The 23,963-nt window shown below is 43.4% G+C and overlaps 1 protein-coding gene across 2 annotated transcripts in view; it reads right to left on the bottom strand.

The window, feature by feature from the left end:
* LOC111154687 (ubiquitin protein ligase E3 component n-recognin 4) overlaps positions 1-13,648 on the bottom strand; it is a 132,187-nt gene extending 118,539 nt beyond the window's left edge. The window contains exons 1-8 of one of the 2 annotated variants that reach the window (XM_022514518.1): positions 13,479-13,648; positions 6,082-6,179; positions 4,770-4,873; positions 3,855-3,984; positions 3,603-3,742; positions 2,785-2,887; positions 2,549-2,690; positions 2,266-2,390 (exon numbers count right to left, since the gene is read on the bottom strand). In XM_022514518.1, coding sequence (XP_022370226.1) covers positions 2,266-2,390; positions 2,549-2,690; positions 2,785-2,887; positions 3,603-3,742; positions 3,855-3,984; positions 4,770-4,873; positions 6,082-6,179; positions 13,479-13,648 — 1,012 coding nt within the window. The remainder of the gene's footprint in view (positions 1-2,265; positions 2,391-2,548; positions 2,691-2,784; positions 2,888-3,602; positions 3,743-3,854; positions 3,985-4,769; positions 4,874-6,081; positions 6,180-13,478) is intronic. The other variant, XM_022514520.1, reaches the window with a different exon arrangement.
* Positions 13,649-23,963: the final 10,315 nt, after the last annotated feature.

Below are 23,963 nucleotides of genomic sequence, written 5' to 3'. Positions count from 1 at the left end.
GTAAAGGCAACATAATGTATAACTGGTTCCAATTCTAGGGCACTCTGGCAAAGTTAAAACCATGGAGACAGTAAAAAGCTCAGTGGTTTTTGGCAGCGCGGGCAGAAGAGCGGGATTACTAGGCGGAGCCCGGGGGGAACTGCAGAGCAGAGAAACTACATTGTGTCACAGTGATGATAAGTACAGGACATTACACATTTGTCAAAACCCACAGAACCGCCTAACAAAAGGAAACCCTGACATAAACAATGGACTTCAGATAATAGTATATCAAACACTGGGTTCATCATTATAACAAAGTTCATTACCTTAGCAATGCAATACGTGAATAATAAGGGAAACGGTACTGGGGAGAGAGGATAGATAGGAACTCTGTATAACCTGCTTGACTTCTCTGTAAACCTAAAACTGCTTTAAAAATAAAATCTATTGGGCGCCTGGGTGGCTTAGTGGGTTAAAGCCTCTGCTTTCGGCACAGGTCATGATCCCAGAGTCCTGGGATCGAGCCCCAAGTCAGGCTCTCTGCTCAGCATGGAGCCTGCCTCCCTTCCTCTCTCTCTGCTTGCCTCTCTGCCTACTTGTGATCTCTGTCAAATAAATAAATCAAATCTTAAAAATAAAATAAAATAAAACCTATTAACTTTAAAACATCACAAAATGATTTCCCATTTTTCCAAGATTATGGGGAAAAACATTCCATGTCTGGTGTTCATCAAAGACACAAAGGCCAAATCCTTGTCTTTATGTCAAATCCCAGGTCATCAAATTTCAACAACCCAAACCTGGGATCTTTAATCCAACTAAAAAATTTTAAGGACTCTTTAACCAATATTAACTAAATATACAGACAGCCATGTGATACTCAAGAAATTTCCTAAAAATTAAATAATCCCAACTTAAAAACTGCAAAAAATCAAAGACAGAGGATGAGGAAATGAGCACTGGAGATGAGCTGGGGGAGAACACATTTTCCTACGAACCTTTAGCTTTCTCGTTCCCCTGCTGCTACCCGAACTCAGGCTCTTATGGTGTCTTGCCTGAATGACTACAAAAAATCCTCCTAACAAAGCTTCCTGCCTCCAAATTTCCCCACACCAAAACATCCTGCACACTGCTGCTTGAATATAGCTCGGAATTTTCAGTGGTTTCTACTGTTTATAGGACCTTGTCCAAATGACTCAGACTGCATTTCTAAGACCTCTGTGATTGTGTCCTCCTTTCTCTCTGGCTATACAATACCCACTAATCACATATCCTCTCCCTTCATCCCTTCCCTCCACACACTTATACAGTATGTTCCCCCAAACTCTAGGGTATTTTGAGCCCTGCTTCGGCCTCTCCCTCCGGATAGCCAAGTTGCAATCCCACCTGCCCTACAGAACTCCTTCATTACCACTGCTTTTACCCAATTTAAAGTGCCTTTCTCTTTATATCCCTTTTGCATCCAGATGTTCAAAATAAAGCTATTGAAAGAAAGTAGGGAGAAGATCAACCTCAGCATTTATTGGTGTCCCCAAGGTCAGGTTGCCAAAGCTGTTCAAATCCTCGCTCAGAGAACCAAGTAAACATCAGAAGTTGGTATACCTTCCAAGACATACAGGTCTACAGTATTTAAAACCAAGGATCAGTGAATTGGGTTAAAAAGTCACTGTCATAGCAACTTAAAAGAGAGCAAACACCAGCTGTCAAACCCCACTCTCGAGGCAGCATGAGCAACAGGAAAAGGGATTTTGGGGGAGCATGAAGGGTAACACCTGCTGTATTTATCAATATAAACAGATACCACCTGTTCTGTAAAGGCTTCCTCAGACTTGCTCCCACAGCAAGACTCCTTCTCTCCCTTCTTTGTGTACCCAACTACTCTACACTTCTCTTATTGCCTTTATCACCCCCTACTGTATATTATTCCATGTGGTCCTAACTGTTCTCGATATAGGCTCCTTGATGGCATGGATTACATATGGTTTATCTCAAAATCCCAACAGTACTTGGCATTTTGCTTTCCATACAGCAGATACATGAAATGTATCTGCATTACTATGAAAGCAAATGCGCACATCACGTGCCAACAGTTGTGCAACAGCAGTATAATTCACAAGATTCCTATGGAGACCTCCTTTCACCTAGACGAGACAGCAGATGATCCTCAGGGGAAAGGGCTCAAGGAAAGGGAAGAGAGCAGAGCACGCAGGGTGACCTCATGGCTTCCAGAAAGTATACGTGCACTGAACTGAGAAAATGAGATCAGACATCACAACCCCTCACCTGCATACAGACAACTTAGGCTGAGGACTGTCACATCTTGCAGACGAGAAGGATTGAGAGGTTCCAACACGGGGAGAGAGAGGGTATCCAATGCCATGGTTACATCAATCACCAGTGAATGAAAACTACAACATGACAGAGAAGGAGGTTAACCAAAGTGTCTCCTTGAATCCCTTGCTTCTATAATCTGATAATTAAAGAAAGTTGGCGTGCCATAAACAACTACCCAGTTTCTCTTGAGAGCAGCTTTAGAAGGTAAAGCACACATCCCGGAGCACCTTACCCATTCCGAACAGCAGTGGCATCTGCTACTGTGGCCGGCATGATGAAGAAAGAATTGGCCAACACTGCATCTTGAAACCGATTGATGTAGCGCAGGAAATAGGGCAGGTTCAAACACACGCGCAGGAGCTTCTCGGAGCCACCTGCATTAGTGACAAGGCTCGACCTTACAATTCCATTTAACGGAATTTTTGAAAGCAGAGAAACCAGCTTTAGGACAACAATTAAGAGTCTCACCAAGCTCTTGAAGACTAGCCACATTCTGAGCTATAAACACATTCTTGGTTTTGATAGCAGAGGCTTGATCTGTGGATGACTGCTCATCATTTTCCCCTTCAGCCTGAAGAGAAACAAAGGATGTGAAAGGCCTATCATGGTATTATCACCTGCTGACAATGGCCCTACAGTTCAGAATCTAAGCAAGAGCCCAAACTAAGCAGAAGATCTATGGATACTCTCCAGAATTCCCAGTTAATGAGGAGGGGAATCCCTCACTAATGCTAGGGAAAATACAAGTTATTTTCCCAAGAGGAGGAGAAAAATATAGAGCTTGAAGATACGTATATTCTAAAACTAATAGAGAGTGTGATGCCTTTTACAGAAAACTGTATGTGTCTTTTATATCTGTTTATTTGCATTGAGAAATTTTAGAAGAATGATCATCAAAATAATATCAACAGTAGAGGGGCGCCTGGGTGGCTCAGTGGGTTAAAGCCTCTGCCTTCGGCTCAGGTCATGATCCCAGGGTTCTGGGATGGAGCCCTGGGTCGGGCTCTCTGCTCAGTGGGGAGCCTGCTTCCTCCTCTCTCTCCGCCTACCTCTCTGCCTGCTTGTGATCTCTGTCAAATAAATAAATAAAATTTAAAAAAATATATATCAACAGTAGAAAGAAAATCACCTCGTTTTTTCTTTTTGGTTTGTATCCTTCTATTTCTTTCTACCCTAGGCAAATACATCATTTTACATCACAAATATCAGATACAACTGTTACTTTTTTCTAGTATTATCATCTTAAAAGCTCCAAGGGATGAGGACGTTTGGGTAGAGTAACTCACCGGAGTCTGTGGACCTATGGGTGGTGATGCTACAGTTCTAGGGTTGAAAACCGATGTCAACTGATTCAAAAAATTCATCTGTACCTCCTTCTGCCTCAGCTCTGGGCTTACAGGTGAGGCCAGTTCTTTTTGATCTTCCACTATAAATATAAAACCAAAAACAAGGATGAGCAGAGTGCCACCAGAAGCCAAAGCAGGAAAAGTTGGCCAGGGAAGCAGTCAAAGTACTAGGTCTGGCAAGCGAAGGCTCACCGTCTGAGAGTGTCTTCACCGTTTGTGGCAGCTTGGCTGATTTCATCATTGCTGTGAACGTGATAATTTCAGTCCTGTCTAGTCGACTACAGCCAGTACACAGGCCCTTGATGAGGAGAATCAAGTGTTTCTGAAAAGAAAACAAAGTCAAATATGTCTTTCAGAAGATACTACTCTTTTGGGACTTCTCACTGGCACAGGGCCAAATTCAGGATCATATCAAGAACTGAAATCAGGGAAAACACTAAAGCAGAGATCACAAGCTGATGGTCCTCAGCCCCTATCTGGTTTGCAAATTCGTCGTACTATGCTCACAGTGTTGTTGTTGGATTGTTATTTTTTTACTTGAAGTTACAGTTAACTTTTTAAAACATGGAAGGTTCAACAGACAAATCCAGATTTCTTATCTTTCTCAATAATTCACAAGATACAGCAACTGAGTCTCCACCCCTATCTGGCAACGACTGACTGGAGCTACACAGTGATTGGCCCTTTACAGTTGGGTCGGGCACCCTTTTCAACTGGCACACTTCACCCATCTTATGTTATTTGCCTGACCCCTGGAAACATGGAAGTTTGCAATCATTGCAAAATCCTCTGCAGCCCTCTATACCAGAGGCTGGTGAACCACAGCTCCAATTCAGCCCACTGTCTGCTTTTGTAAATTACGTTTACTGAACCACAGCTATGCTTTTTCATTTATGTATTGTCTGTGGCTGCTTTCATACTACAAAGGCAGAGTTTAAAAGAGACTAGTTGCAAAAGGGACCAAATGGTCAGCAAATTGTTCACTATCTGGCCTGTTAAAGGAAAAGTTCACCAATCCCTGCTCTATACCACCCTTCTCCATCATGCCACTGGTGTGTCAGAGTCCTACCTCAAAATAAGGGCCACAAATGAACCCGTCACTCTCACCTGGGACACGGCACAAGCCTCATCTGGATTCTCCAAACGCAGGAGAGAAAACTCAATCAGGACTTTACAGGCTGCTGCCACCGATTGAAGCTGGTTCCGGGGAACTGAGAAAGAAATGGGCTTGACTTAACCTCAGACTGCCACAGCTTGGTCAGCCTCATGGCTAGCACATCAAACCAGACAACTCCCAAGCTCTGTGTCCAGCATTCCCAGCACCATTCCATAACAACAATCATTCAGAACCAACCATCCAAGGGCCAAACAAAGGCATCCTGGCACTGATACCATCCACTACTTCTAGATCAATCTATCTCACATTTACTGGAAATTCATTATAATAGGAAATACAACACAGTAAGTACCAAACACTTCAAATATATTAACCCACTGAATCCTTAAACCAACATTTTGAGTAGGTATTATTGTTACCCCCTCCCCCTCTTTTTCATAACAGGTAGGGAAATTACAGGGCTAGAATCAAATCCAGGAAGTCTGGCTCTAGAGTTCAAGCTCTTAACTACTAGCATATACTACTTCTCCTTTCCCATAGGTTCTAAATGTCTTTTACAAGAGGTTTCCTACACAAAATTTCTTCAAGCTAAGTGATTCCTCCACCAGTAGCCAGTGGTGTTAATAAACACCACAGCACACAACAGTTACCCAGCAACCTTATAGCTTCCTTTCATTTTACCTGCTTAGCAAACTATTTAAGTAAGTAATTCGAATTCTTCAGAACTCTGAGTTAGGTTTGTTTTTGATTTTTTTTTAAAGGACTTTTTTAAACAAGTAAAAATGTAAAAATTCAGAAATAGCAGAAAATAAGAGTAAAAAAAAGTTTAAAAGATGGGGAACTGAAATTGAAATCCCTTGACATACTAGAGAATACAAAAGGAGAATTTACTTTCTCACCAAAACCAAATAAAGAATAGTGGCATCTTCATCAGTGGTATCCAAACCTCAAGCTGGTATCCGCCCATCCCCCCCTCAACCCCCAGAAATGAACACACTAGTAACTACATGTGCATGTATGAAACCAATAAAATGCTTTTGATTAAGAAGGTACAGTTTAACTTAATAGATTACAAAGCAGACATCCAAACCAAGTACTCTGCAAATCCCTCTTGGTTGGCCTATGTAAAGGAACTTCCAGAGCCTTATCAGACTGACAGCGATCTCCACTGCTGGGTGAACAGGTTAGGAGTGTTAAAACAGACTTCATGAACAACCTGTTCAGACACCTGCAAAGAGAAGACACAACCGTACCCCCCATCCCGAAGCCCTCAGAAGGGAGTGACAAGCATGGAATACTCACTGAGGCTGCAAACTGTTGTGATATAGTGTGTGGAAAGTGCAACAAAAGAGGAGTAGAAGGGCTCGTACTGCTTCTCGTGGTGCAGGATTTCGGATTCACTGCAAAGAAAATAATTCAGCTAGCATTTACTTAGTGTTTCCTATCCACCAGACACCCTACCCCTTCATAGGCATTACGGTACTGACAGGAGCCCCATTTGGGAGGCACTGTTACCATCCCTACGTTCAAGATTGAGAAAGGGAAGCTCAGCAAATTGAAAGTAAGCACCTTGCTCAAGGTGCGTCAGGCTTAAGGAGTGGCAAAGGCTAATAGGCAGGAATCATTTTCATACTCACTTAGAATTAAAGAAGTACAAGTTAAAACATAACAGGATGCCATTTTGTCTTATATTACCAGCTGTCAAAGACCAAAAGCGAGTAATATTATGTGCTGGCCAAAAGGGAGTAGACCAAGAACACTCAAAATACTGTTAATGGGAATACAGGTCATCATAACCCATTTTGAAGACCAAACAAGACCAGTCCATAATGCAAGAATCAACAGTTCAGGGAAAAATCACCTGATCAATGTTAAAACCCAAAACTCACCAGGTACCAGAGCTCTCCTGTCTCCCCACGCCCCCCATCTCCAACCAGGATACAGCTAGATCTCAAAAAATTCAGGGATTTTAACCATATCCCTTATCCTGAGCTGAGGAAATGCCCTCTTCTATGAAAATCTGGAGCCCATAAATCTTAAAACTATACATTTATGTAATTCTAGCAAATCAGATGCTAATCCACAACGCATGAACAAGAAGACAATGAAAACAAAATAAAATAAAACAAAACGTATCTTATTAAATGGAAAGAACGGAAGGCTGTGGCTAAACAGCTTCCTCAGTGAGTTAATTCTCCAGCCAGTATCAGACTCTGAAGGGAAATGTACACAGTCAGGACTCTATCCCCTTGCCAAATCAACATAAGAGCCAAAAAGAGAAGTTCAATACTGGGGAGGTGCTGGTGTGAGTGATGAATCACCTCAAATAGCACTTACCAGTCTGGCATTGCAAACACTCTGCCATGTGGGGATTTATCTAGGATAAATGGCGATTTACCAAAGATCAGTTCCTTATCTTAGAATAACTGCTTCACCAAGAAAAAATATTTATGGAGTATCCATGATGTGTAAGGGCTTTCCTGCCCACCAAGGATCATTTCTACTTGCCAGGTGGACAAAAAAAGAGGAAACAAAAACCTTTAAACACTTGTAATGCTCAACTTCGTGACCATCATACTGGTAGAGGTCATATCCTACTCAGCAGAAAACTTCTACTAAATCCCCGCTTCTACCTCATACTTAGTTGTTCTTTCACTTTCGTCCTTGTATTTTCTTAGTCCTTGTTCTAAGGTTTCCCCACCCTGTAATTTAATGTATTTTACTGAGTCATTTACCTTCTGTTTTATTTCAAAAGTTCAGAGCTGCTTATCCCCATGTTTTTCAGCTGAACAGGCTTACTAGAACTAAGAGAAAAACTACCCACCCAAAGAATGAACTTATTCTGTTGTTTTCATTTCCATTCAGATAATGAAATACATCCATAATACAAGAATAAACTCATTTAATTGGCTGGTTCAATGTTGACCCTTTGTGATTTTCCTGCTCTAGAAATGCACAACTGCCTTATTCCAATTAAAAAAAAAAAAAAGAAGGGGCGCCTGGGTGGCTCAGTGGGTTAAAGCCTCTGCTTTCGGCTCAGGTCATGATCCCAAGGTCCTGGGATCAAGCCCCACATCGGGCTCTCTGCTCTGAGGAGAGCCTGCTTCCTCCTCTCTCTCCCTGCGGGCCTCTCTTGCCTACTTGTAACCTCTGTCTGTCAAATAAATAAATAAAATCTTTAAAAAAAAAAAAAGAAAAACAAGAAAACAAGAATGTACTTTGCAGAAAGATGGACATTGACATGCAAAAAACTGGAGCACTCTCAAGCTCCACTTACAGTTTGCTTAGGGCAACTAAGGATAAACATGGGGAAATTAATTTGAGAAAACTTGAAGGAGGGAGTAGGACATGTGGACATGTGGCCCAAAGGACATTATCATATCTCTTGATTTTAAAGAAACAAGTGTGTATGAGTAGCCTAATAAAGACTTGCTGCCACCCTCATTCCCCAATAATCTGAAAAACACCAAGATACCAGAAGACTCAAAGAAATGGAAAAAATGGGACAAAGGGCAAGAAGTTAGGTAGGAATGGGGAAGAATGAAGAACCGCAGGCAAATATAACAAAGAGAAAGGAAAATAAGACTTATAGGTAAAAATATCTCTTTCCTCTGGGTGGTCGAGCTATCTTCCTCAGACATCTGCTTCTTCTAACAAACATTCCAACCACAACACCGCTGGGGTTGAAACACTCCTGAAAAACAGGGAATCTGAAACGCTTATATCCCATACAAAATAAATGTGAGGCAGAGAATAAAGGGAAACAGCAGCTAGCAGTCTGGTCACAGAAATCTAATTTGACATCTAAGTAAAAAATAACTGGCTCAGGTCTGGAAATATCTAGCTTTTTTCAGGAAGAGGTGGAATGCCAAGAGGACAAAATAAAAGACACAGATTCACCTTCCTTCTCCCCCTCAGGTACCATACTATCTATATCTTTTTTTTAAACTATGGAAACTCCACACACCCCTTTCCCTTCATCAAAGTCATAAACTCCCAAGAACAGAATCCACTATGCCTGTTTCATGACACGATCAGGAAACAAGTAAGCATAATGAATACAATTTAAGAATAACAGATCAAAAAAATATGTGCTTACTGAACATCTGCTGTATGTCACAGAGTACCACACATTTAACCAAAGAACTAAAAGCTTTCCGGCACCTCCTTCACTCTTGACAAACTTGTGGTGAATGTACAGTAAGACGTTAACCAGCCATGAGGGCTAATCTCACAATTACACGCTATCATTTGGTGGCAAGCTTTTTTTTTCCTGTAGGTCAATCATGAACTTCTGTCCTATAGCCTGACAGAAGCTTGACACCAGTGTATCCCTTTCTCCCTTTCAAGAGATTTAGGAAATGACCAAACACTATCTAATAGAGATTTTGTAATAGCTTCTGCCTTCCCAAGTAGGTCTCTCTGGCCTAAATTTTATCGAATACCTGGGAGGCAGAGACTGAAGGAGACGTCATTAAGAGGCCAGGACAGCCTAGGAAGGACTGGCTCATGGGAAACGGACTTTTTTTTTTTTTTTTGGTAATCTATGAAAGGTCAAAGTGTTCAATGACAATCATGGTCACCAACATATCTCACACAGAGTTATGAAAGGAATTCTGTTTGACAGGACCTTAAAATACAAGGTTACATTCAACAATTATACTAACTAATCCCAAATATGGCACGTGCTCCACTGAGCTTATTCTAGCTCCATTTCTGGTCTGGAAAAGTAAGAGCACTGTAAAGATTTTCAATCCTTACTATTAAAACAAATGCTAGCAAAAGGCAGTAGAAATGAAAATAAATTTCTTGTTAAGTAAACTCAGGTATGTTTTTCTTTTAAAAACCGAAGGACACTTTTGAAAGTATGTTTCCCAGTTTACCCATACTAATCTATTCCCCCTTTGTTTCACAGCTGGTTACAAAGTCAAACTTAATTAACAGGATCTAGACCTAGACATTGCCATCTACCTCTTCTTCAAACCCAAAGTTCAATTCCAACTATAAAGGTTTGAAAGACTAGAGATGGCAAGTGGAATGGTGGAGCACGGAGGAGTCTCAGGGCAAGTCAGCGTCCCCAGTGGTCAAATAGGGAGGAATTCAATGAATGAGCGGGCTGTCACACAGGAAGGCAGAGCTGGCAAAGATGGAGTCAGGACATCTAAAAGGGAAGCAGAGAATAGCAGATTCCAACAGAAAAACAGATCTCTGGAGGCAAGGGAGGAAAACATGGATGGCAGTCATGACAGCAGAAAGGGGATCCCAAATGAGAGCAGCAATCCCAGAAGTAGCAGCCTAGGCACCTACTAAACCTTTGATTATCTACAAAACAAAGCCCACCACAGCATCTGTACAGTGATGACTCTGATCTGGTCCTATGATCGATGGCAATAACTTTATATTCAAGAAATACTTCCACAATTCTGACACCTTCAGTTCATTTTTTTTTTAAGATTTTATTTATTGGGGCACCTGGGTGGCTTAGTCAGTTAAGTGTCTGTCTTTGGCTCAGGTCAAGATCCCAGGGTCCTGGAATGGAACCCGCATCAGGCTCCCTGCTCAGCGGGGAGCCTGCTTCTCCCTCTCCTACCGCTGCTCCCCCTGCTTGTGCTCTCTCACTCTCACTGCCAAATAAATAAAATCTTCTTTAAAAAAAGTTTTTTAATAAAGACTTGTTTATTTATTCAGGGAGTGCAGGTGCAAGAAGGGGCAGGGCGAGAACCGCCGGTGGCCTCCGCGCTGAGCTTCATCTCACCACCAGATCATGACCTGAGCTGAAATCAAGAGTCGGACGTTTGACCGACGGAGATACCACGGCGCCCTCTTTTTTTTTTTTTTGAAAGGCAAAAACTTATGAGAAACAGAATAGCAGGGTACTAACTTCTGCTCTAAACCAGGGTCTGGAACTGTTTTTGTAACAGCCCATATTAAGAATGGTTTTTGCAATGCTTATTTGGCTGAAAAATAACTGTTAAAACCATTTTCTGACATATAAATATATGAAATTCCCATTTTAGTGTCCACTAATAAAATGTGGAACATATCCATACCCATTCACTTACATCTTGTGTTAAGGCTGCTTTTGCTATACAATGACTGAGTTGACTAATTCACGCAGAGAATGTACAGCCTGCAAATATTTACCCTCTGGCCCTTTAAAAAAAAAAAAAAAAAAGGCATGCCAACCTCTGCTCTACACCAAACTGAACACTAGTAGGTTTGGTTGTTTTTTACTGTAAAGAACTTGTAAACCGGGGCGCCTGGGTGGCTCAGTGGGTTAAAGCCTCTGCCTTCGGCTCAGGTCATGATCCCAGGGTCCTGGGATCGAGCCCCACATCGGGCTCTCTGCTCAGTGGGGAGCCTGCTTCCTCCTCTCTCTCTGCCTGTCTCTCTACCTACTTGTGATCTCTATCTGTCAAATGAATAAATAAAAAAATCTTTAAAAAAAAAAAAAGAACTTGTAAACCAGGTATTCTGAAAACTTTTCTTAGGATCATATTCCTCTCAGAGACCCTAAAGAGGCCATAGAACCACCTTTCGAAGTGAATTGAGCAACAAAACCGGAAGCAAGACTCCAGGGATCCTGCCTTACAATAAAAGCTTTTGTTACTAAACATCCATTAGTTTGGATATCTTTCCTAAATCGTGAAGAGAGTTCTTACTTCTGTCTACAAACCAGGCAAATCTTGATTACCTTAGGGTGCACGAGGGGCACTGTCACTCACTTGGCAAAATTCAAACCTAGTTTGATATATTCGGTTTTGGCTCCTTCTACAAGCTTGACAGAGTTGCTAAACCATTATAGTTTTAAAAAGATGGATCTGGAATACCGGATGAATGGGAGGGTGTCACGTCCAAAAAAACATAAAAGCAGGGGCGCCTGGGTGGCTCAGTGGGTTAAAGCCTCTGCCTTCAGTTTGAGTCATGATCTCAGGGTCCTGCGATCGAGTCCCCCACATCGGGCTCTCTGCTCAGCGGGGAGCCTGCTTCCTCCTCTCTCTCTCCCTGCTTCTCTGCCTATTTGTGATCTCTGTCTGTCAAATAAATAAATAAATAAATCTTTAAAAAAAACCACACACATAAAAGCAGGGGCAGCTGGCTGGCTTAGTGGGGCATGCGAGTCTTGATCTTGGGTTTGAGAATTCGAGCCCCACATTGGGTGTGGAGATAACTTAAAAATAAAATCTCTGGGGCGCCTGGGTGGCTCAGTGGGTCAAGCCTCTGCCTTCGGCTCAGGTCATGATTTCAGGGTCCTGGGATCGAGCCCCGCATCAGGCTCTCTGCTCAGCAGGGGCCTGCTTCCTCCTCTCCCTCTGCCTGCCTCTCTGCCTACTTGTGATCTCTGTCCAATCAATAAATAAAATCTTTAAAAAAAAAAAATTATTTGAAATAAATAAATAAATGCAAATATTTTAGAGTGGTATATTATCCATTACAAGTCACATGATGAGTATAATGTAGGAAAAATACCGCCGAGCCAAATGTTTAAAACAGTTAAAAAAGAGGCCACCTAACTTGAAAGCAGTATCTTGATACTTGCTTACATCTTTAAAATATTCCGGATTTAATAATTAGATAGGAAAATCCATCTGTAAAGTTAACAGTAAAATTACCAAACCCAGCCATTATTTTATTATAACTTAAAAAAAAAAAAAAAAAAAAACTTCATCCAAAGCATCACAAACCTAACAACAGGCACTGCAATAAACAATCTGTCAAGTCATGGGCCTTCCTTAGTAATAAATAGCAATTTCTAACCTTCTGGATGACATTAAGATACACCCTTGCTGGCAAGAAGCTAAAATAACCCAGTCAGCAATTGCAGATTGTTGAAGTAAGGTCTGACTAGCAAAATAAAAGTGAGACTCCCTTTGAAAGCACGTCTACCATTAAACCAATGAAAGACTCCTCTGAGCAATGTTAAGTCAGGAAAACACAGGCATCCTGATACCATGGCCTTGTTGAACACAACTATCACGATCTAAGAAGTCTGGACAAAATGACGAAGCGATTTAATACCAAACCAATAAATGACCCCGTTTGTAAGAGCCTGAAGATTATTTTGAGAGGGAGCGCGCGCGCAAGCGAGGGCACTGTTTCTGTGGGAAAATGACCTCAGACTAACACTGAAATGGTTTCATCAAAGACCGTTACAGTAGCAACATACAGTAAGTGCAACCTGAAAACAAAGTCCTGAGTGGTCACTAGTGGCTTCAGCCACAGAAACAGCACGTGCCCCCAGTGTTACAGCGCCACGGAAAGACCGTTATTAAATTATGTGGCACATCTCCAATTTAAACCCCAGGCTCCGCTCTGGCCCAGGCCAGGGGGATGAGTGCGGGCAAGAAATGCAAACTCATCAGTGCTATGACCTTAACACAGGGGGCAGCCCCGGGGACATTCCCCGAAGAGCGCGAAGCGTCCCGAAGTCACTCCCAAACGGGTCCAGCCACGCCCTCTAAAGAGGGCGTCTTCAAAAGTTTTCCTCAGAAGGGAAATCGAGGCACGATAATTTACATGGACCGGCGGAAGGAGCCCTGGACAAGCCCTCGTCCGCCTGGATCGGGGAGTCCCGAAGCCGGGGCTGGGGCGGGGGTCGCCCAGCAGCAGAAGGCGGCCCTGGAAGCCGGTCTAGACTATCCGGCACGACCTCCCCTCCCCCTCTCTGCGCCCGCCTCGCCGGGGCCGCCGCCCGGTACCTTTCGATGACTGAGGCCACCAGCTGCGGCAACTCCTTCATCTCGAAGGCTGAATAGGACGCAGACAGCAGGGGCCGAACCGCCACCTCCCAGCCCGGGGTTGTGTCAGCCCCGGTCGCCGGAGCCCCGGGCGCCGGCGCCGCCGCCTCTTCGCCGCCGCTCGTCGCCATCTTCCGTCGTACTACTGCGGCTCCCTTCGGGGGTTTGCCACCGGCCCAGCGCCGCCTCCCGGGAGGGGGCGGAAGTGACGCAATCCGTGTGTCACACTGTGCGACGCAGTCGCAGAGCAAAACACGAGACGCGCAGGGCGACCTTCCTCAGCTCTCAGGAGAAGGGTGGCACCGCGCGGAGGGGGGCCCGAGGAGCTGCGCCTGCGCAGGATTTACGCCTTAAGAGGAGGGGGGGGGGGGGGGGGGGGCGGTAATCCCCGCGCCTGCGCGCTGGGAGTCGTTCCTGATAGTGGGAGCGATGTGGCTCTGGGGCATCGGGGAAAGGTGAGTTGGAGATTTGGTTGAAGTTAGAAGGACCAGGACAGCGGAACAGGCTATGCATCTGGGGATATAGGGGCCCCGACCCGAGACAGGTAAGGACGAGAGTCTGATCACTCACCTGCTTGCTTCCCTCCCGAATGTCCCCCACAAAGTGATACGACAGCGCTACGTAGTCTACAAAACTTTCTGCTCCCCGCGCCACCTCTCGCTGTTACAGTCACTAGTCCCAAATCCCTGTTGTGTTTTGATTACCCTCACTAATAATATTACTAGCTTTCATGTTACATCGCTCTTTGCAGTTTGTCCCGACAGGTTGTGTTTCCCCCATTTTTCTACCAGCAAAGAAAGAATGTAAGCTTTAATAACGGGCTTTTTGCCAATATAGCGATCTGAGTTCCAGATCTAAGAGGGAAAAGCAGTTGGCCTTGACAGTTGGCTCAAGGAAAGCTATGCGTGCTTCGAGGACATTCTGGGCGGGCGGGGGTGGGGGGGTGTCAGTGGAGGACGTCAAGCCCTAGGCCCTGTGACCCCCAGTCTGTCTAAATAAAGACATCTTCGCAAGAACTGTGCATGGTTTGAAATCCTGAAGCCCTGAAATTCTTCCCGAAGTTTTGGATGGCCTCCTTTTGTTACCTGTGTAATTCTGATAAATAAATTGGTACCTGATGATCGATTTCCACTTGTAGTCAGAAAAGAGCTATTTTGCATTAGGGATAAAATACCGTCAAGGCTACTCTTGGAGGAAAACGTGGCTTTAATGATAACCGTAGAGATTTACCTTTATTTTCTCGGGATAATAATGGACAATAGCAGGTTTCTTAAACATAAACATACAAAAAGTTATAACGGTAAGTATTGCACTAATTCAAGATACTGAGCCAGAGCCTGAAGGAGAAGGCTTAAAATCTTCAGAGTGGCTCTTGGGACGTTAGCTTTGTTTTACCCAAAGGACAAAATTAATCTGCAGGGCTTCTCTTGGAAAGGTTTCAAGAAATAATAGAGGATCAAAAGTTCCTGCTCCCCTCCTTCCCCCTCCACCTACAGCTGGAAGAGAGTATAAAGGCAAATGCAGACTATCATGGGAAATTTGCTCCTGTACGTAAACTCGCATTACTTTTTAATATTTCTGGCTCGTAGATTTGGAGAAAGCACTCCAGGTTAAGATCTTTATAGGGGTGCCTTGGTGGTTCAGTCCGTTAAGTGTCTGCCTTCAGCTCAGGTCATGATCCCAGGGTCCTGGGATCTAGCCCCACATCTTGCTCCCTGCTAGATGGGGAGTCTGCTTCTCCTTCTCCCTCTGCAGCTCCCCCTGATTGTGCTCTGTCTTCCTCTGGGTCAAATAAATAAATAAAATCTTCAAAAAAAAAAAAAGATCCTTCTTATAAATACCACATCAGTTCCCGTATTGGAGATGTGTTCTTGTGTTGCTGCAAAGATTTGGAATGGCATCCACATTCTAATTTTTTTTTTTTTTTAAGTAAACTGTGCACCCACCATAGGGCTTGAATCCAGGACCATGGAATCAAGAGTCACATGCTCTACCAACTGAGCCAGCCTGGTGCCCCTCCACATTCTAAATATAGATAAGGAACACAATACATAGAGGATTAAAAAAGACTTCTAGAGGAAACACAAGCTTCTAATACTCTAGTACAGAAAATAAGATAGAAACCAAAGAATAATAATTTTTGTAAATTAGTAACTAAAGGATTTAAAATATTTGTTTCCTTCTAATCCCAAGTGGCTGGGTAAGGAACCAAAATTTTAAAACTTACAAAAGAGGGGCGCCTGGGTGGCTCAGTGGGTTAAAGCCTCTGCCTTCAGCTCAAGGTCATGGTCCCGGGGTCCTGGGATCGAGCCCCGCAGAAATTCGCAGGGAAGTAAAAACATTCTGTATCTTGACAGGGGTCATGATTACATGGATATGCACACAATATTCATTCAACTATATGCTTATGATGTGTACACCTTAGCAGTTAAAAATTATACTTCAATCTAAAAACAAAGGGGACGTGGGTGGCTTAGTAGCCTAAGGGTTCCCCTCTTTAAAGATTTTTTTTTTTACTTGACAGAAAGAGCACAAGTAGGCAGAGTGGCAGGCAGAGGGAGAGGGAAAAGTGAACTCTCCACTGAGCAGGGAGCCCAATGCAGTCCTCGATCCCAGGACCCCGGGATCATGACCTGAGCTGAAGGCAGGCACCTAATCAACTGAGCCCCACCCAGGCGCACCAAACTCTTGATTTCGGCCCAGGTCATGATCTCAGGGTCATGAAATCAAGCCCCCTCCATCAAGCTCTGTACTCAGCATGGAACCTGCTTAAGATTCTGTCACTCTCCCCCCTTAATAAATAAATAAAATTCTTAAAAGATCTCTTAACAAAATAAAATGAATAAAATGAAAACAACAACAAGAGGTCATTGTCACTCACTCCAGGAACCTCAAAGCCAGAAATATTGGCAGTTTTTATTTCAAAAAAATTTCCATCTGATAAGAGTTGTGCATTATCCATTACTTAAGTAAATCACAGGTATTAACTCCCAGGGGCAACAGAGATCAGTCTGTTCTCCAGCTTTTACAAAGTTACAAGAACCAATAGTGCATATTTTATGGAAACTCCTAATGCAAAACAGCTACAAATGGAGAGCTGCTCCTTTTTGGTAATTCGTTCTGAAGGGAGATTTTCTTTTTTCTTTAACTTCAAGAATATAAGGAATTAGGGACACCCCAGTGGCTCAGTCAGTAGGGTGTCTGCCTTCCACTTGGGTCATGATCCCACAGTCCTGGGATCGAGCCCTGTGTCAGGCTCCTTGCTCCACAGGGAGCCTGCTTCTCCCTCTGCTTGTGCACGTACTCTCTCTCTCCCTCTCTGACAAATAAATAAATAAATAAAATCTTTTTTTTTTAATAATATAAGGAGGGGCGCCTGGGTGGCTCAGTGGGTTAAAGCCTCTGCCTTTGGCTCAGGTTATGATCCCAGGAGGCTCGGGTTATGATCCCAGCGTCCTGGGATCGAGACTCGCATCACATCGGGCTCTCTGCTCAGCAGGGAACCTGCTTCCTCCTCTCTGTCTGCTTCTCTGCCTACTTGTGATCTCTGTCAAATAAATAAAATCTTTACATATATATGGAAATAGATTAGAAGCCTAATTCAATTTAGTAGTAGTATAGTCATTTGTAATCCACAAGTATTGATTATTTTTCTCATAATACTGCATCTTATATGGTATGAATTTAAAACAAAGAAGAAAATGTGCCTTGCAGCCTTCTTGCAATTTTGGCAATTGTGCAAGGACTAGAATAAAATGTCAGTTTTACAGAATAGCAGCAAGCAAGACTTGAAACTGAGGGAGAAAAGAGCACAATTGAAATGACTAAAAGTATAATAAGGTGAACATCCAAATTTGCAATGCTGTTCAGTAACAGCCAATGTGAATTACTTAATTAAAAGCTTGACTGGCAAACTTCTACCAAATGAAGCTTAGATAGATAACACTAATTCAGCTTAACCCAAATAATTTATATAAGGTCGCAAATGTATCAGAAGAGTTTTGTTTTAGGGGCCCCTGGGGGGCTCGGTTGGTCAAGCTAGGTACTCTTGATTTCAGCTCAGGTCATGATCTCAGGGTCCTGGGATGGAGCCCCATGTAGAGCTCCGCACTCAGCATGGAGTCAGCCTGTCTTCTCTCCCTCTGCTCCTCCCCCTGCTCACTCTCTTTTTAAAAGATTTTATTGATTGGGGCGCCTGGGTGGCTCAGTGGGTTAAAAGCCTCTGCGTTTGGCTCAGGTCATGATCCCAGGGTCCTGAAATCGAGCCTGGCGTCGGACTCTCTGCTCAGTGGGGAGCCTGCTTCCCCGTCTCTCTCTCTCTGACTGCCTCTCTGCCTACTTGTGATCTCTGTCAAATAAATAAATAAAATCTTAAAAAAATAAAATAAAAATAAATGATTTTATTTATTTATTTATTTGAGAGCAAGAGCAGAGGGAGAGAGGCAGCAGGAAACGGAGAAGCAGACTCCCCACTGAGCAGGGAGCCAGCATGGGGCTCCATTCTAGGACCCTGAGATCATGACCTGAGCCAGAGGCAGGTGTTTATCTGACTGAGCCACTCAGGCACCCCAATAAATAAAGTCTTCAAAAAAAAAAAAAAAGAAGAAGAGTTTTGTTTTGTAAAATGACTTTTGTTTTCCTCAGACCCTCTGTTGTCATTGTTTAGGATTTAAATTTTGGACCACCAGATTTAGAGATAGGGAGAAGTATAAAGCAAATGTGGAAAAACATTTAACATTTGGGAATCTGAGTGGAGGGTATCTGAGAATTCTTTGTACTACTCTTGCAACATACGCTAAGTCTGAAATTACATCAAATTAAAAAGTTTAAAAAACCAGTTTGTAATTACTTTGCTTTATGACTCAAACATGATTCAAACATGATTTGAATGTAATGACATCTGTGACAGGCACTTAGCAGAAGGAAAGTAGTGTACTTGAAAGTCTAGAAAAGGGGCGCCTGGGTGGCTCAGTGGGTTGGGCCTCTGCCTTCAGCTCAGGTCATGATCTCAGGGTCCTGGGATTGAGCCCCGAATCGGCTCTCTGCTCAGCAGGGATCCTGCTTCCTCCTCTCTCTCTGCCTGCGTCTCTGCCTGCTTGTGATCTCTGTCTGTCAAATAAGTAAATAAAAATCTTTAAAAAAAGGGGCGCCCGGGTGGCTCAGTGGGTTAAAGCCTCTGCCTTCGGCTCAGGTCATGATCCCAGGGTCCTGGGATCAAGCCCCGCATCGGGCTCTCTGCTCTGCAGGGAGCCTGCTTCCTCCCCTCTCTCTCTGCCTGCCTCTCTGTCTATTTGTGATTTCTCTGTCAAATAAATAAAATCTTAAAAAAAAAATCTTTAAAAAAAAGTCTAGAAAAAGTGGAGTCAAATGATTGTACTGTATCCATTAGCACTGTTAGGGCACAGGATGGGAGCTGTCTTGGTCAGCAGACGTGAACGTTCTGGTCTCTTAGCATGCCTATCCTAAAAACCATGTGTTGCTATTAAATCTTCTATTCTAAGTGCAGAATAACCAAACAAGCTTATAATAGCATTTTAATTTCTTATACAGGCTTTTTTATAGGATGTGCATTCCAACTACCAGACGTAAGTGTTCTCCTTTTCAGAACTATCGTCTTCATTATCATCTGTAAACTGGCATTCTGGCGTGTCAGTCTTCTAATCTGGATTATTGTATGACAGCGCATGGAATATACAACATCACCAAAACTGTAAAGAATAATGGCAATTACGAGTAAATGTGCCTTTGAAATGCTCATTTTTAGTTGGCTTTATTGACTTTCACTCATTCTGATTGTATGTGACGTGATGGTAGACAAAGAGTGTGCTTCCGTATAAATCTGTGAATATTTTGTAAAGACACCCTCCTAAATGTCTTCAGTGTGTATACTGGGAAAGGTACTTTCTCAGTATAATGGATCAGAAATTTACATAAGCCTCAGTGCTGGGGGAAAAAATGGCTTCTTGGTTGGAGGTCAGTCTCAAGGGCAGTAGTGCCTTAAGAGGAGGCAGGTGTGCACACATCCTTTACATTATTATAAATCTTTACTGGAATGATGGTCTAAATAATACAAAATAGACTTGCCTGAAAGAGCATTCGATTGCTCTCATAAAAATCTCTAATGGAGTAACACTTAAGAATTTCAACCTTGTGACCGTAAGAAAAAGTGTTTAGGAAATCCATATTGCTAATATGGAAAGCTCTCCGTGATACGTGAAGTGATAAAATCAAGTTGCAGAATATTATGGGATCTGGAGAGATACATGACAGGTTGTTCAGTGGTAACCTCAGGGAAATAGAGAATGGGGGAAGGTTTTTTTTTGTTTTTTTTTTTAAGATTTTATTTATTTATTTGTTAGAGAGAGAGAGAGCGTGAGCACAGGCAGACAGAGTGGTAGGCAGAGGCAGAGGGAGAAGCAGACTCCCCACAGAGCAAGGAGCCCGATGTGGGACTCGATCCCAGGACGCTGGGATCATGACCTGAGCCGAAGGCAGCTGCTTAACCAACTGAGCCACCCAGGCGTCCCTGGGGGAAGGTTTTGAAGGAGAGTGTCATCTTACTGTTTTGGGCATAATTTTTTTTTCTTAAATAGTCTTTTTAAATAAAGCACTTGGAAACTAAATTTTCATGAGGGAACAGAAGGCTAGCTGAGGACAAAGTACAAGTTGACCCCCGGCAACCTCCCCCACTACTCCCCCACCCCCGCTCCTGGGTGGGATTTGTGTGACCCTCCTCCAGGAAACTTCCAACTATCTTAATGCCTTTGCTAGAGGGAAAAACAAATTTAGCTTGGTAATAACAAGGCCTCCAGTGTCCTGAAGGTCTTTTTTTTTTTTTTTTTAAGATTTTTTTTTTTTGTGAGAGAGAGAGAGAGAGAGACTGCACAGACAAGCAGGGGGAGAGGCAGAGGGAGAAGCAGGCTCCCCTCTGAGCAAGGAGCCTGATGCAGGACTTGATTCCAGGTCCCTGAGATCATGACCTGAGCTGAAGGCAGATGCTTAACTGACTGTGACACCCAGGCCTCCCTCCTGAGGGTTTTCTTTAGGATATAAAAGTCCTTCTGGGGACACCTGGGTGGCTCAGTGGGTTAAGCCTCTGCCTTCAGCTCAGGTCATGGTCTCAGGGTCCTGGGATCGAGCCCCGCATCGGGCTCTCTGCTTGGCGAGGAGCATGCTTTCTCTTCTGTCTCTGCCTACTTGTGATCTCTGTCAAATAAATAAAATCTTAAAAAATAAAATAAAACAGAAGTTATGGTATCGTAAAGCTCATTTCCCATATTGATCTTGTGAGCATCCATTTTAGGTATTAGATAGGGTTTGTTGGAGCTTGTGTTCCAGGGCCCTCCAGAAAAAGATGAGTAGGTCTATCTCTTGGCATGTCAGTAAATACAATTCCTTTTTTTTCCCCCTTCTTCTTTAAAGATTGTATTTATTTATTTGACAGAGAGCAGGAGAGCACAGGCAGGGGGGTGGCAGAGGGAAAGGGAGAAGCAGACTCCCTGCTGAGCATCAGGACCAGAGCTTAACCGACTGAGCTACAGTAAATACAATTTCTTTTTTTTTTTTAAGATTTTATTTATTTATTTGACAGAGAGAGATCACAAGTAGGCAGAGGGCAGGTAGAGAGAGAGGGGGAAGCAGGCTCCCAGCTGAGCAGAGAGCCTGACATGGGACTCGATCCCAGGACCCTGAGATCATGACCTGAGCCAAAGGCAGAGGCTTAACCCACTGAGCCACCCAGGTGCCTGTAAATACAATTTCTAAGTCACCAAAGGCACTGTAGAAATTTTAAAAACTAGGGACAAATGCCCTAAGGCTTCTTCTATGAAGGAGGTGTAACCACTTGGGGAACTATTTGTTGGGAGCAGGTTCATGCTTAAGAGTGTGGGAACCTAGACACCTGGGTGGCTCAGTATTATTTAATTTATAATAATATTATTTATTAAAGATAAATAAAATCTTTAAATAGTCTCAAACACATACTTCAGGAACTGAGTATTTTTTTCTGTCATACTTTGTTCCAGAAAGGATTTAGGGCATCTTTTTAAATACATGATGTTCAAAATGTATTAGTTGGGGGGGAAAAAAAAAAAACCAATAGCATGAACCCATTAAAGAACACAAAACTCAGGCTAGCAGTGCCTGTATGAGTAATACTGGTACTAGGCTGTAGTGATTTTTGTATTTTAACTCTATAATATGCAAGTTCTATTTAAAGTCAAGGAAAAGAGACTTTTTAAAGTGACTTTGGGACCCTGACTGTTCCCGCTGCTGTGGCCGGAGGGCAGTTTCTCACTGGCTCTGCAGGTGACGGGATCAGCAGTGCCCTTAACATCTCTAGACTCAATACAAGTTGTAAAATCCATTTCTGAGGGTGGGCTATGACAAAATATGACCCCCAAATTCAGCCTAGATGCACAGCTGGTTCTCTGCTGGCCGCGCTTAATCTAGGGATCAAGTTCAGAGTAGCTTGAAGAAAAGAAGAGTGTACATGTATGTGGGAGTGCCCACCACAAATCCAGCCCCAACCCGTCTCCTGAGCTGTTGTTGACTCTCCTCGTTGCTATCTCTGCACCCAGCTTTCTTTATATCTTACTGTCTATCACTTGCCTTGTGTCAGCTGTGCCCAGTGCTTTCTGGGACTGGGCGAGATGCTGACTGTTCGGATCTACAGTAAGCTTCCTGGAGCACAGCTGTTCCACGGGGCCAGATAAGCAAGGGGCTACCTAGTTGAGCAATCACCGAAGCTGGTGAGAGGAGTATCCTCATTACAATGAGGGTCTGACCGGGATGTGTGGCTAAACACATGGCCACAGGGACAGCCGTCACTTCCACAGGTGCTCCAGTGCTCCTAGAATTGGCCTTCTACCCCCCCCCCCCCAAAGGCAAAGGAGTGAACTCACAATTCAGAATTGTGAACTGTAGGCAAAATAAATTACAGAGGACTGGTAACAAACATGTGGGTTACAGAACAGTTTACCTCTAACTTGTTCTGCTGTTAAATTGCACAGTCAGGGTGTGCCTGGGTGGCTCAGTCCGTTAAGCCAATGCCTTCGGCTCAGGTCAGGGTCTCAGGGTCCTGGGATCGAGCCCAACGTCGGGCTCCCTACTCATCAGAAAGCCTGCTCCTCCCTCTCTCACTCCCCGTGCTTGTGTTCCCTCTCTCGCTGTGTCTCTCTCTGTCAAATAAATAAATAAAATCTTTTTTTAAAAAATATTTTATTTATTTGACAGAGAGAGATCACAAGTAGGCAGAGAGGCAGGCAGAGAGAGAGGGAGGAAGCAGTCTCTCTGCTGAGCAGAGAGCCCGATGCGGAGCTCGATCCCAGGACCTTAGGATCACGACCTGAACTGAAGGCAGAGGCTTTAACCCACTGAGCCACCCAGGTGCCCCACATAAATAAAATCTTTAAAAAAAAATTGCATGGTCAATTGTCTCTTAGAGCCATCCGCAGTTTATGACAGGAAAACCATGTTATCTGCATGTCCGCCTACTGGCCTTTCTTTGCTGAAGAGATGGCAATCTCTTCCCAAAGTGCTTTTAAATCAGTAAGTCACAATTTTAAGAGGAAGGTGGGTGGGCATAATACATTACTATTTAACCCCCTTCCAAAAGATTAATGTCATCTATCAAAAAATTAAAAAAAATTTTTTTTCTAAGTTTTAGTTAAGTAATCTCTACACCAACCGTGGGGCTTGAAGTCACAACCCCGAGATTAACAGTTGCATGCTCTTCCAACTGAGCCAGCCAGGTGCTCATCATCTATCAGAAAAAATTTTAAAAAGGTTCTTATTGGGACGTCTGGGTGACTCAGTCAGTTAAGTGTCCTGGGATCTGGGATCAAGTCCCATATTGGGCTCCTTGCTCAGCGGGGAGCCTGCTTCTCCCTCTCCTTGCTGTTCCCCCTGCTTGTGCTCTCTCTCTGACAAATAAATGTTTAAAAAAAAAAAAAATGGTTCTTATTGGCCATGAATGTTCTACCTAATTCTGTATTTAATGCATACATATTCCCCAATAATGGACTACAGAGTCAAAGGCTGAGGAAAAATTATAACAAAAGCCACAAACCATTTTACATTATTCCCCAAAGGGACTGAGAATCACTAAATACTATTTAGCTGCAAATTTTTATACCAAAAGATCTTAAATATTGAGCAACTAATTTAAAAAATGACCTAAAAAATACTGAAGAACTTAATTTTTTTTTTTTAAGATTTTATCCCTTGATTTGACAGAGAGCGAGATCACAAGTAGGCAGAGCAGCAGGCAGAGAGAGAGAGAGGGGAGGAAACAGGCTCCCTGCTGAGCAGAGAGCCCAATGTGGGGCTCGATCCCAGGACCCTGAGATCATGACCTGAGCCGAAGGCAGAGGCTTAACCCGCTGAGCCACCCAGGCGCCCCCGAAGAACTTACTTTTTTAAGTGAAACATTGCAGGGGGCTCCAA

Source organism: Enhydra lutris, unplaced genomic scaffold (genome assembly GCF_002288905.1).
Source record: "Enhydra lutris kenyoni isolate GAN:26980312 unplaced genomic scaffold, ASM228890v2 scaffoldscaffold38, whole genome shotgun sequence".
NCBI classification, from domain to species: domain Eukaryota; kingdom Metazoa; phylum Chordata; class Mammalia; order Carnivora; family Mustelidae; genus Enhydra; species Enhydra lutris.
This window is presented reverse-complemented; position numbering and strand designations above follow the sequence as displayed.